General features: G+C 52.4%; 1 protein-coding gene across 1 annotated transcript; it reads left to right on the forward strand.

Annotated features, from left to right (window-relative positions):
• The first annotated feature begins 811 nt into the window (after window positions 1-811).
• Window positions 812-9,322, forward strand: LOC147645589 (olfactory receptor 14J1-like). The gene is made up of 3 exons (XM_086874446.1): window positions 812-6,123; window positions 7,054-7,144; window positions 8,230-9,322. Exon 3 carries the CDS (start codon window positions 8,253-8,255, stop codon window positions 9,183-9,185), a length of 933 nt encoding a protein of 310 aa, XP_086730572.1. The 5' UTR covers window positions 812-6,123; window positions 7,054-7,144; window positions 8,230-8,252; the 3' UTR covers window positions 9,186-9,322.
• The last annotated feature ends 2,619 nt before the right edge of the window (window positions 9,323-11,941 follow it).

Below are 11,941 nucleotides of genomic sequence, written 5' to 3' on the forward strand. Positions count from 1 at the left end.
ATGTCTGGAAATCTGCCATCAGATTTTTCTCTTCCCATTTCACATCACTCTGAGGTGTGTATGGGCCATGAGTTTAGGGATGTCATTTTAAGGATGAGTTATTCAAAGGCAAAAGTTCTCTTCATCTCTCTGTGAACTCTACTGGAAAACAGTTTTCTCATTGCCCCCCAAGGCTTCAAATTTTCGCTTCACTCTGTTCCAGCACTTCACTGTATCACAATTACTCTACTTTTTACTCAAAATCCACACTTTGAACACTCCATTCCTCCCTATATACTCTATCATGAATTAAAGGAGTTTTTTCAGAACACAATTGTCCAGCTCCATAGCTTTAACAGAAAAATATTTCAGCTTAATTAAAGCATCTCCTTATTCTCTACCTCTTCTGAAGCTTATTTCTTTCCTTTAATGTCTCTGATAGTTTATAAAGTCTCTTTACATGTTGATTCCTCTCTTTTTCTCTCTCTGGGTAAAAGGATTAATCTGCAAGTCTCATCTGGGTAATGAAAAGGTTAAAATCTTGCCCAGGCTTTGTAGATGGTTCTGTGATCTCTGCCGGAGCAGCGGCTGGAGCTGTGTGCGCTGGAAGATTCTTCATGGCTGCTCTGGAGAGTGTGGTCACTGTCTCAGCCCGCCGCAGCTCAAGAGCTTTTTCTTTCTTTCCTGGGCAGTCTGTGGTGAATTCAGTCGCAGCAAAAAGTGCAGCTGAGCCAGGGAGCGGCCTGGCCCGGCCAGAGCCCGGGGCAAGCCCCGCAGGCCCCATCTCCCGGCCGGGAGCCGCGGCAGGCCCAGCCCAGCCCCTGCCCGGGCCGCATGGGCTGGGCCGGGGACGGGAAGCCAGCTGGAGCTCAGTTACCTTTCACAGCCAGCAAACCAAGAGACAAAGAAATTCCCAGCCTTAGGGCTTAAGCTGCTGTTCACAGCTTGATCTCACTTTGCAGTGCTTAAAACTGCTGTCAATTCTTAGAAATGGCCAGCTGTTGGCGAGGAGACAAACTCCCATCAGCCACCAGTGATTTTTACCTCCTTAGGTGTTTGACTTTGTTTTCTTTAATGCCAATCTATCACAACACCGTAGTACAGCCTGGGCTGGAGAGGGCACAGCGATGGGCAGCAGCTGCAAGGCCCTGCCAGAGGCAACTTGTGCAGCCCTTTGGCCATGGCTGCTGGGCCTAGGCCTGAGGCCAGCAGGGGACAAGTGACCCTGGCAGCCCTGGGGCCTCATTGCCTCCTTGTCCCTGCCCAGCAGCCTGGCAGGGGCCGCCCCATGGTGCTGCCCTTGGCATTGCACATCCCCACGTGCCAGTGGCTCCGGAAGAGCCCTGAGCAATGAGGGAGGGACAGCATCTGCCTTGTCAGGGGCTGGGGCTCAGCCCTTGGCCCTTGGCATTCCTGAAACACATCCAGCTTTGCTCAGCACCACAGACACCTTTCCCTTGCTTGTCCCCAGCTGCCATCAGGGCCTCCAGTGTTCTGCTGTGCCTGGAACCTGGGGACGCTTTCTCACTCGTGTCTCTCATTTCAACTACAAGAAACTTCAGTGTTTCCATCTGACTTTGGGCTCTTGAGAAGTTTCTGGAGCACACTCTGAGGGACTGAGTGTGATGCAAAGAGCCCCAAAGGCCCGAGAGGGTGATGAAAGTGCTGGTGCTGTGTCTGTGCTGCTGAGCTGGGCCGGGCTCCTGGCCCAGAGGCAGCTCCTGGCAAGGGCAGCGCTGCAGAGAGACAGCTCTGGCCAGGAGCAGCTCCTGAGCACAGCCCAGCAGGGCTGGGGCCCTGCCAGGGCAGCTCAGGGACACAGAGAGCAGGCCCAGACAGAGCTGCCAGGGGCTCAGCACTGGCAGGGGCTGTGCGATGTCCCAGAGGGGGCTGTGTCACAGCGGCACCTCTGGGGCTGTGTCCTGGAGCCCCAGAGCAGCTGGGATGTCAGAAAGGGGCTGTGTGACAGCTCCGAGTGGGTTGTGTGAGGTGACAGATGGGGCTGGGACATCACAGAGTTTGTTGTGTGAGGTCACTGAGCAGCTACAGCATCATAGAGGGGATTCTGTGACATCACAGAGAGGACTGTGACATTAGACATTAGATACATGACATCACAGAGCAGGCTGTGACATCATGGCATGGCTGTATGACATCACAGACCTGGCTGTGAGATCAAAGTGTGTTCGGTGACATCACAAGGTGTCTGTATGACATCACAAAGAGGGCTGAGTGACATCACTGATGGGGTTGTGACATCACAGAGCTGGCTGTGACATCACAGTGGAGGGTGTGAGGCCATTGAGGATACTCTGCCATCATAGAGGGTGGCTCTGTGACATCTGAGCATGGTTTGTGACATCAGAGTGTCACTGTGTAGCATCATAGATCAGGCTGTGACATCACAGTAGACTGTGACAATATCTGCTGTCTTTGTGACAGTACAGTCTTCTGTGACATCCCACCACAGCTGTATGACGTCACAGGATGACATCCCAGAGTTGGCTCTGTGACATCACAAGGGCTGCCCAGAGTGGGCTGTGACATCACAGGGGGCAGTGTGACATCCCAGGTGTCTGTGTGACATCACAGGGAGCAGTGTGACATCACAGGGGCAGTGTGACATCACAGGGGGAAATGTGAGGTCACAGGTGTCTGTGTGACATCACAGGGGGCAGTGTGACATCACAGGGGGCAATGTGAGGTCACTGGGGAGGTCACTCCACCCCAGCCCCTCTCACAGTTCCCCCCAGAGAAGTCCAACGCTGCTCCTGCACAGCGGGGTCCCCTGTCCCCCCGGGTTCCCCCACCCCTGGTGCCGCAGCCTCCCCCAGAGGATGTTCCATCAGATCGACCCCAGAGCCTGACACAGGGACGGGGCTGGGGCCGTGGAGGTGGGACAGGGGGACAGGGACCCCCAGGAGCATCCCTGTGTCCCCCAGGGCCAGAGCCTGGGCCAGGGCTCCTTCACCCTGTCACCAACGAGGGCTTGAGAGCGTTTGAAAAATCCCCGGCAAGGGAGCAGCAAAAACCAGATTTAATATTAAGTGACAGCAGCACAAAGTTCCTTGGCAAGAGTCACTCTGTAACACCTTGGGCCGGAGCTGATCTGGCTCTGTCACTTTGGGCCGCACCAGGAGTGGGTCACAGCCCAGGAGCAGGATGAGCCCAGCTGTGACTGGAGCACTCGCTCTGTGGCTTTTGGCTGTCAGTCTGCGCTCTGAGGAGACAAGGATGAGAGGGAGGTCTTTTGCATGGGATAACAGAGGATTTATTGCTCTGGGGAATCTTGGGGGCAAAACACAGAAAATGCGAGCGTGCAACAGCTGAAATAGGGAGGTGGTTCAAAGGGAGGGTACAAAGCATCAGCTAATCAGAGATATCCTGGGGAGGGTAAAAGGCAGGGTTCACAAAATCATCCTCCAATGAAGGAGGTATGGGGGGAAATTGGGTCACATGGACTAATCAAACATCGAAATTTAGGGGATTTCTGAAGTGGAATTCCAAGCATGCAGTGGGTCTAAGGTAGAATTTACAGGTGACTCAGGGTAAATTGACCAAGTGGGGTGGGAGGGTCTCATTTGGACCAAACCTTCAACTGGGGCAATAACAGAACATACCATGAACAAGAAACACACTGCAACAACCACCCTTTGTCCTGTTGTGGCAGGCCCCACTAAAACCTTTGTCCACCATTGCATTTCCAATGAGCCGGGTTTCCATGGCAATTGCCAGGACAGGTGACCCAGGTGTGGTGTCCCAGGGAGGGTTGCCATGGAAACAGGTGGCAGCACTGACCCTTTCTGTCTGGCTGAGCTGACCTTTGGCCCTGGCAGTGGCGTTTGCTGCTGGTTCCACGACACCTGACCAGCCAGCGCGGCACAGGGCAGGTGGCCGTGGCACAAGCCCCCAGCAAGGGATCCCCTCTGGCTCTGGGCAGTGACAGCAGCCCTGAGCAAAGGGCTGGCACAGTGGGGTCAGTGCAGTGTCCATGGCAACAGCCCCTTGCCATGGCCCAGGGCAGGTTGGGATGATAATCCACCCTCACAGCTGGCCCAGGGCAGCTCTGCAGTGCCCTTCCCCACAGCCTGGCTGCACAGAAGCACTTCCAGGGCTCTCTGCATTTCCCTTCCCTCACTCTTGCCTCACTCACACACCTCCCAACCACCCACTTGGTGCTTTCAGCTGCAAGGAGTTCAAAGCTTGTCTGTCCTTCAGCAGCTTCTCTAATTCTGCCTTCACCCAACTCTGGCTTTGTGTTCATTGTAGAACTTCCTGTGTGTCTGAAACATTCCTTGCCTGGTTCTGCCTTGGGGAAGGGGAACCTCCTTGGTGGCACCTTGGGCTGGCACACACTTGAGGAGGGTGTCTGTTTTCCATGGGGAAACTCAGCAGTTTTAGACTGCTAAAATGAAAGAAGAAAACCCCTCTTTGCCTGAGTGCAACCAGTTGTGTGAGCAAAGCAGATCCCAGAGGAGTGAGGAGAGACAGGATGGGGCTGGGGAATGTGGAGCAAGGTTGTCCACACTGGGTCAGATCTCAAGACACAGCTTCTCTGACCTGGCCAGACCTCCTTAGGAGAGACCCTGGATCAATAATGATCACTGAATGCTGCAATCACCTCTGCTCTAAAGTGAACAGGAATAAAAGACACCCTTTAAAATAGGAACACATATTTCCTAGAAGTTCTTTGAACTATTTCTCCATAACTATTGCAGGAAACTTTCCTAAGAACTGCACCAGACCAGAGGGAAATCAAGGCACAGCCATGGTTTGTTGGGACTTGCTTGATCCTAATGAGCTCCGTGGTGCATTTGGAGCTGAGCCCTGGAACCTCAGGGCCTGAGAGGAGATTGCACAAACCTTTCCAGGAGTCCAAGTCAGAGGAAAATATCCAAAGTTTCTCCAAAGATTAATGGGTGCCACTGAGGTCCATCCCCAGCACAGGCTCCTCATGGACTCCTTGGAGGAGAGAACTGGAGGCCAGGATTGCACAGAAACCTCTCAGAGACTCAGTGTGGAAAGGACAATCCAAAGCAGCTGAAAAAGCCCTGAGTATCTCAAAGTATTGATGAGCCCCACTGAGTGTCAATGCAGAGCTCCCAAGGGACTCGTTAAAGCAGATAATTGGGGCCATGATGGCACAAACTTCTCAGAGATTCAGTGTGGGAAAGAAAAAGGAAAGTACCTTAAGAACCTGAAGTACCTTGAAGCATTAATGAGCCCCACTGAGTGTTGTTACTGACAAAGCCTCTCAAGGGACTAATTACAGCAGATAATTGGAGGCCAGGATTGCACAAACCTCTCAAAGACTCCAAGGCAAAAGCCAAAGTTCTTTGAAAAAGCTGCAGTCCCTGGGAGCATGAAGGAGCCCCCAGGGCCATTCCTGAGCAAGGCTCCCCAGGGACTCCTTCCAGCAGATCCCTGAGGCCACTGGCATGTGGGCTAGGGGGGATGCTGAGGGCAGGCCAAGGGGGTGACAGTGGCCAGCCTTGCTGGGGCTGTGCCAGGAGGCCCCAGGGCCTCAGGACAAGGTGTCTCCTCACAGCCCTTGCTGGCACAGAGGCTGCTGTGGCCCAGGGCACCAAGATTTGGCTTCTCTTTGTCCCGACCTGTCATCAGTGCCTCCAGTTCTCTGCTCTGCCTGGGGCCTGGGGACACTTTCTCAGTGCTGTCCCTCAGTGGGACCCATTAAAAGGAAAAGAAACTTTGGAGTTCCATTCTGACTTGGAGTTCTTGAGAGCTTTCTTCCCCTCCCTCTCAGGGACTGATGTTCAGGGCCTCAGCACAAAGTCCCAAGAGGCTCATTAAAGTCCTGCTGCTGTGTCTGTGCTGCTGAGCTGGGCCGGGCTCCTGGCACAGAGGGCAATCCTGGAAACCAAGAAGAGTTTCAAAAGCACATTTCTCTTGCTGAGCAGCTCTTCTGCCAGCCCAGCAGGGCTGGGGTACTGCCTGCAGCCACCCCAGGCACAGCCCAGAGGCACAGAGAGCTTCAATCAGTCAGGGCTGGGAAGGTGCTGAGAAGTGGCTGGGGCAGAATCCCTGCCAGCCCTTGACACAGGAAGCCTCTGGCTGCAGGACAATGCAGCTGCAGCTCCTGGAGGCATCTCCTGAAGCTGGAACATGCCAGTGCCTACAGACTCTGTGAGTACATTCTCTGCCTATCCCTTGTGCAGAGCAGCCAGGGGTGCCCAGGGCTGTCCTGCAGAGCAGGGTCCTGCAGCCCAGGGCGCTGTGCTGGGGCAGGGACTCTGCTGCCTGCCAGGGACAGCTCTCAGCCCGCCCGGGGAGCTGCTCCCAGCGCTGGGGAGAAGCTGTGGGGGGAAGGAGCCACCCTGAGCAGGGCAGGGGCTGCTGCTGAGAGGGGCTGTGTGGGGCAGGGCTGCTCCCAGCTCCAGTCCTGCCTGGGCAGAGCTCCGGAGGACACTTCCCAAAGGAAGGTGAGACTGGGATTGCTGTAAAGATCAGGAGATTTCCTGAGTGTTTTCAGTTTCTTTCTTTAAGCAGGGTGGGAAAGTTGCAATGATGACAAAAGGATTTTTACTTTTTATATATTTTAAATATATTTTTAGATTTGTAAACTATTATTATATAGTTATAAAATCATAATCCTTAAGTAACTCTATTAAACTACTATTATATACTTCTATAACTATTATCCTGATTTAGCTCCAGTCCATTTCCTAACCTTTCTCTTAGATTTTAGAACAATAAAGTGACTTTCTAAATAGATTTCTGAAATACTATATAGTCTTATCATCAGAAAGAGGAGCTACTGGAAGAACATTTTGCTTTTTAACTGGAATGTGAGCAGTCATAACAAAAAGCGGGGCAAAGAAACCCTTGGACCTACTCCAATGGGTTGACTCAGGGGCCTGTAACTGGGGCAATGAATCTCCTATTGAATGTTTCTGTTAAATATCCTAATTAATCAACCTTCTTAAATTGTTGAAATAAGTGGCTGGGTATGCCACATCCCCACTGGGACACCTGGAAGCTTCCAATTAAACTGGTTTTTACTTTACTGTTCTAACACTGTTAAAAATTTGTGGTTTTTTTCTCTTTTGATTATAGACAACAGGGTGATGAGAGAAGCAGAAGAGGAATTGTAATCCCAGAATCACAGAACATTCTGAGTTGAAAGGGACACACCAGGATCAGCAAAGTAATGTTGGAACATTTACAGAGATGCCAGAATTGTAACTTTGGGTGCTCAGTCTCTCTGCTGGAAGCCTCCTAAATGGCCTAAATGCATGCTCTGATATTGTCATTGTTACCTGGGGCTCTCAGGGAGGCTCTGGCATCTGCAGCAGCTGAGTCAGGCCCTGCCCTTGGGATTGCTGCCAGGCAGGTGTGTCCATGGGAATGGGGTGTCCCAGCTTCCCTGTGACCTGTGGGGCTGTGGGCAAAGCAGTCCATGGGAAAGGGGAATGAGCTGAGTCCCCTCCCTGAGATCCCATCATGGGCACACCTGGGCATCTCCTTGCTGTGTCCTTCCAAGCTCTGAGCTGCCCTCCTGGCTGCAAATCTGTGCCAGAGCCTCTTGGACTTCCCTGAATGTCCCACGGGGAAGGGCAGAGATGTCACAGCTGAGGAAATGCTGTTGGCTCTGCCAAGGGAGCCGTGAGTGTCCTTGGCAGAGGGGGGTGCTGAGACCTTGCCCAGAGACCTTTAGAGAGGGTGAGACATTCAGGGATCCCTCTGCCCTGGGCAGGGTCTGGTTTATGCCAGGGTGACACAGGAGTGTGATTGTGCTCTGATTCCAGCCAAAGGTGCAAAGCCAGGGCAGTTGGGAACAAGCCCATCCAGTCCCTCACCTTCCCAAAGCCACAGGGAATCCTTTGCCTCTCACATCTCTCAGTGGCAAACTCTGAGTGCAGCAGAAATGCTGGGGATTTCTGACCTCAGAGAACCAGGAATGATGTGTGGGCAGGAGAACAATTCCTAAAACCATCTCCTGCCATACTTCAGAATTGTGTGTGCAGGTGCTACCAAGCCCTTCTGCTTTAGGAGTGATTCCCCTGACAAATCCTGAATTTCCAGCCTTGTTCCTCTGCCATATGGCCACAAACCCAGGGCAGCAGGGCAGGGATGGCTCCTGGAGAGCCCCCAGGCGCAGGCCTGGCTGCTCCTGGCATACTCAGCACAGCTGGAGCTTAGGCAGGGACCTGGGTGAAGGTTTTCCCAGAGCAGGAACAAAGGTGAGTCCCAGCCTCTCCTGACTTGTCACTGTCCTTTATCCATGAACAGGTCCCCATGTGCAGCCACAGCAAATGTCCAACAGCAGCTCCATCAGCCACTTCCTGCTGCTGGCACTGGCAGACACGCGGCAGCTGCAGCTCCTGCACTTCTGCCTCTTCCTGGGCATCTCCCTGGCTGCCCTCCTGGGCAACGGCCTCATCATCAGCGCCGTAGCCTGCAGCCACCACCTGCACAGCCCCATGTTCTTCTTCCTGCTCAACCTGGCCCTCACTGACCTGGGCTCCATCTGCACCACTGTGCCCAAAGCCATGCACAATTCCCTCTGGGACACCAGAGAAATCTCCTACACAGGATGTGCTGCACAGCTCTTTTTCTTTATGTTCTTCCTTGGATCAGAATATTTCCTCCTGACCATCATGTGCTACGACCGCTACGTGTCCATCTGCAAACCCCTGCACTATGAGACCCTCCTGGGCGGCAGAGCTTGTGCCCACATGGCAGCAGCTGCCTGGGCCAGTGCCTTTCTCTATTCACTGCTGCACACGGCCAATACATTTTCCCTGCCCCTGTGCCAGGGCAATGCCCTGGACCAGTTCTTCTGTGAAATCCCACACATCCTCAAGCTCTCCTGTTCACACTCAAACCTCAGGGAACTGGGGCTTCTTGCAGTTAGTGCCTGTTTAGCACTTGGCTGTTTTGTCTTCATTGTTTTCTCCTATGTGCAGATCTTCAGGGCTGTGCTGAGGATCCCCTCTGAGCAGGGACGGCACAAAGCCTTTTCCACCTGCCTCCCTCACCTGGCTGTGGTCTCCCTGTTTGTCAGCACTGGCACATTTGCCAACCTGAAGCCTCCCTCCATCTCCTCCCCATCCCTGGATCTGGCACTGTCAGTTCTGTACTCAGTGGTGGCTCCAGCCCTGAACCCCCTCATCTACAGCCTGAGGAACCAGGAGCTCAAGGCTGCAGTGTGGACACTGATGACTGGACAATTTCAGAAACATTAAACTGCTGGCCTGTTTCTGCAAATCACTTGTAATAAAAGTCATCTTTGATAGTTTTTGTTTTCGTTTTGGAGATTCTTTTTCTTTGTTTTACGTTTAAATCTTGTCCACAAATAAATGTCATTGTTTGTGCCATTTCTCATTTTGTTTCTCTCCACCTTCCCTGTGGCCACACACTGTGTCAATGAGGGGCTGAGCTCTTGTGGCTTTAAATGAACTAAAGGTTCTCCCAGCAAATTTTTCTCCAGAGATCTGCCTTTTGTTCCCTTCTCTGGAGCTGCAGCAGCAATGTCTGTGTGTAGAGCTGGGGACAAGTCAGGGGTGGCACTGAAGCTCTGCTCCTGCTGGCCACACCGTTCCTGATCCAGGCCAGGGGCCTCCTTGGCCACCTGGGCACACTGCTGGCTCATGTCCAGCCTGCTGTCCATCAGTGGCCCAGCTCCCTTTCTGCCTGGCTGCTGTCCAGCCACTCTGTCCCCAGCCTGGAGCACTGCAGGGGTCATTGTGGCCAAAGTGCAGGACCCGGCACTTGGACTTGTTAAACCTCATCTTGTTGGGTTTGGCCCCTGGATCCAGCCTGTCCAGGTCCCTGTGCAGAGCCCTCCTACCCTGCAGCACATCAACACTCCCAGCCAACTTGGGGTCACCACGGTTCTATGGGGCCCTGGAGTGTCCCAATGGTCTCCATGATTCCATGAGGCCTCCCAGGGTCACAATGTCCCTTTGGTTCCATGGGACCCCTTGGTGTCACAAAGTCCCGTGGATCCTTGGGCCCCGCAGTGTCACAATGGCGCCTTGGTCCCCCAAGGCCCCACAGTGTCACAGTAGATCCTTGGTTCCATGAGGTCTCACAGTGCAGCAATGCTCTCCTTGGTTCCACACTGTCACCACTGGGCCTCTTGGGCACCATGGTGTCAAACATGTTTCCTTCATTCCATGAGTCCCTGAGGTGCAACACTGGCCCCTTGGTTCCATGGGGCCCTGCAGTGTCCCAGTGGCATGGGCCTCATGACACGAGGTCCTGCTCTGTTGCAATGCTCTGCATGGTTCCACAAGGCCCTGCAGTGTCACAGGGGCCTCTTGATTCCATGAGCCCAAGAAAGAGGTGGCCTCTGGAATAGTAAAATTGATCAACAACCTCCAAGTGGCTGAGGATCCCTCACCATTACAACAGAAATGAACAGGATTGGACACAGATTCCTGGCTGCCCCAGCTTTGGGATGGTCCCTGGACCTGGAGCAGGAGCAGCTCTTGAGGGCCCCAAGGCCAGGGCTGTTGTGCTGGCCTGGGCAGATGGGATGGCAGGAGGGGCTGCAGAGTTCTCAGCACCTCAGGGAGAGGGGAGCAGGGCACCCAGGGAGCCTCCTTTTCCCTTGGCCAAGCACCTTCCCCCATGGCTGAGGTGTTGCCTTCGGTGGCGTGGTGACCTGGTTCACGAACGGCACCGTGACCAACCCCAGGTCGCTCGGTCCATGTGCTCGCAGACTCCAATGTGGTGGATGGCAAATGGCATTTATTGGTAAAAGATACATCATTCTATAGTATGTGTCCATTACATCACTTCCGTCTGCTTACATCATAAACTAAACTCTGCTGGCTATCAGGAGAGGGGCCCTATCTTCCCGTACAGCGTGATATCTTCCGACTGCCAGACCTTAACTAACTACATTTCCCCCCTCCCTATGCACAATTACCTTGGCTAAGACATAACAGTCTTAACGTTCTTAACATCTTAATAATCTTAACATCATAACAATCTTAACCAGATAACAATCTTAACATACTAAAAGCATCCTATTTTTATTCTATGCTTTATAACAATTACAAACTCATATTAAAAGCATAAGGTATGTTAAGCAAGAGATAACCGGGGTGTAACTGGGAATAGCTAAAGGGAATTTCAAACAAGAACATTTTTAAAGCAATTGCTGGCATTCTATCAACATGATGCTAACTTTCTCTAGGCGACTTTTAACAAATGACACAAGCTTATTCAATATACAGGGTCCAAAAATCAATGCTACCACAATCATTATGACCGGTCCTGCTAAGGTAGATATGAGTGGCCAGCCACAGTGAATGGTCAAACCATGATGTAAACCGATTCTGCTGTGCTTCCCGTTCTCTTTTCTGCTTTTCTAATCCTTCTCGTAATTTGGCCGTGGTGTCCCTCACTATTCCTGTGTGATCTGCATATACACAACATTCTTCCCTCAGTGCAATGCATGTCACAATCCGCAAGGTGGGATTCGTGATGTGGTTCTTTTAGCCGGTCTTAGAGTACAAAAGATTATCAGCAAACCAAGGACTTAAACAGCAAAACACACTTTATTGAGTGCTCATCAGCACTAATATGCAATAGAGGGAAAAGAGGAGAAAGCAAAGCCTAAGGAAAAGAGAGTAAGGGGATTATAGCTACCAACGTCAAAGTCCACTCAGCCGTCCAACGATGCAGTCTTCTGTCCATTGGGGAGATCTCAAAGGAAGGTCAGTTTGGGGTGTGATTTTATAGTCTTTTGCAAAGCGAGGGGCGCAGGGCCAAAACCAGAGGAGACTGATTATTGTTGTGTAAAAACACTCGCTTGCGGTGAGACTTCTCCAGGGTCAAGCTGTTCAAGTATAAGCAATTTATTATAAGGGTAAAAAGAGGGGAGACCCGTGTCCGCCACCAGCCTCGGCGTCCATGTGGTCAGGAGGAGGAGGGAGAGAGCGGGCAGAGCAGGGGAGGTTGGAAAAGGGGAGGGAGGGAGTAAGAGAGC

The sequence above is a fragment of the Cyanistes caeruleus genome, unplaced genomic scaffold, assembly GCF_971803275.1.
Source record: "Cyanistes caeruleus unplaced genomic scaffold, bCyaCae1.hap1.1 HAP1_SCAFFOLD_222, whole genome shotgun sequence".
Taxonomy (NCBI): domain Eukaryota; kingdom Metazoa; phylum Chordata; class Aves; order Passeriformes; family Paridae; genus Cyanistes; species Cyanistes caeruleus.

Bases quoted from the DNA above. Each gene is read 5' to 3' on its own strand.
- LOC147645589 (XM_086874446.1), top strand. From the start codon at position 8,253: ATGTCCAACAGCAGCTCCATCAGCCACTTCCTGCTGCTGGCACTGGCA.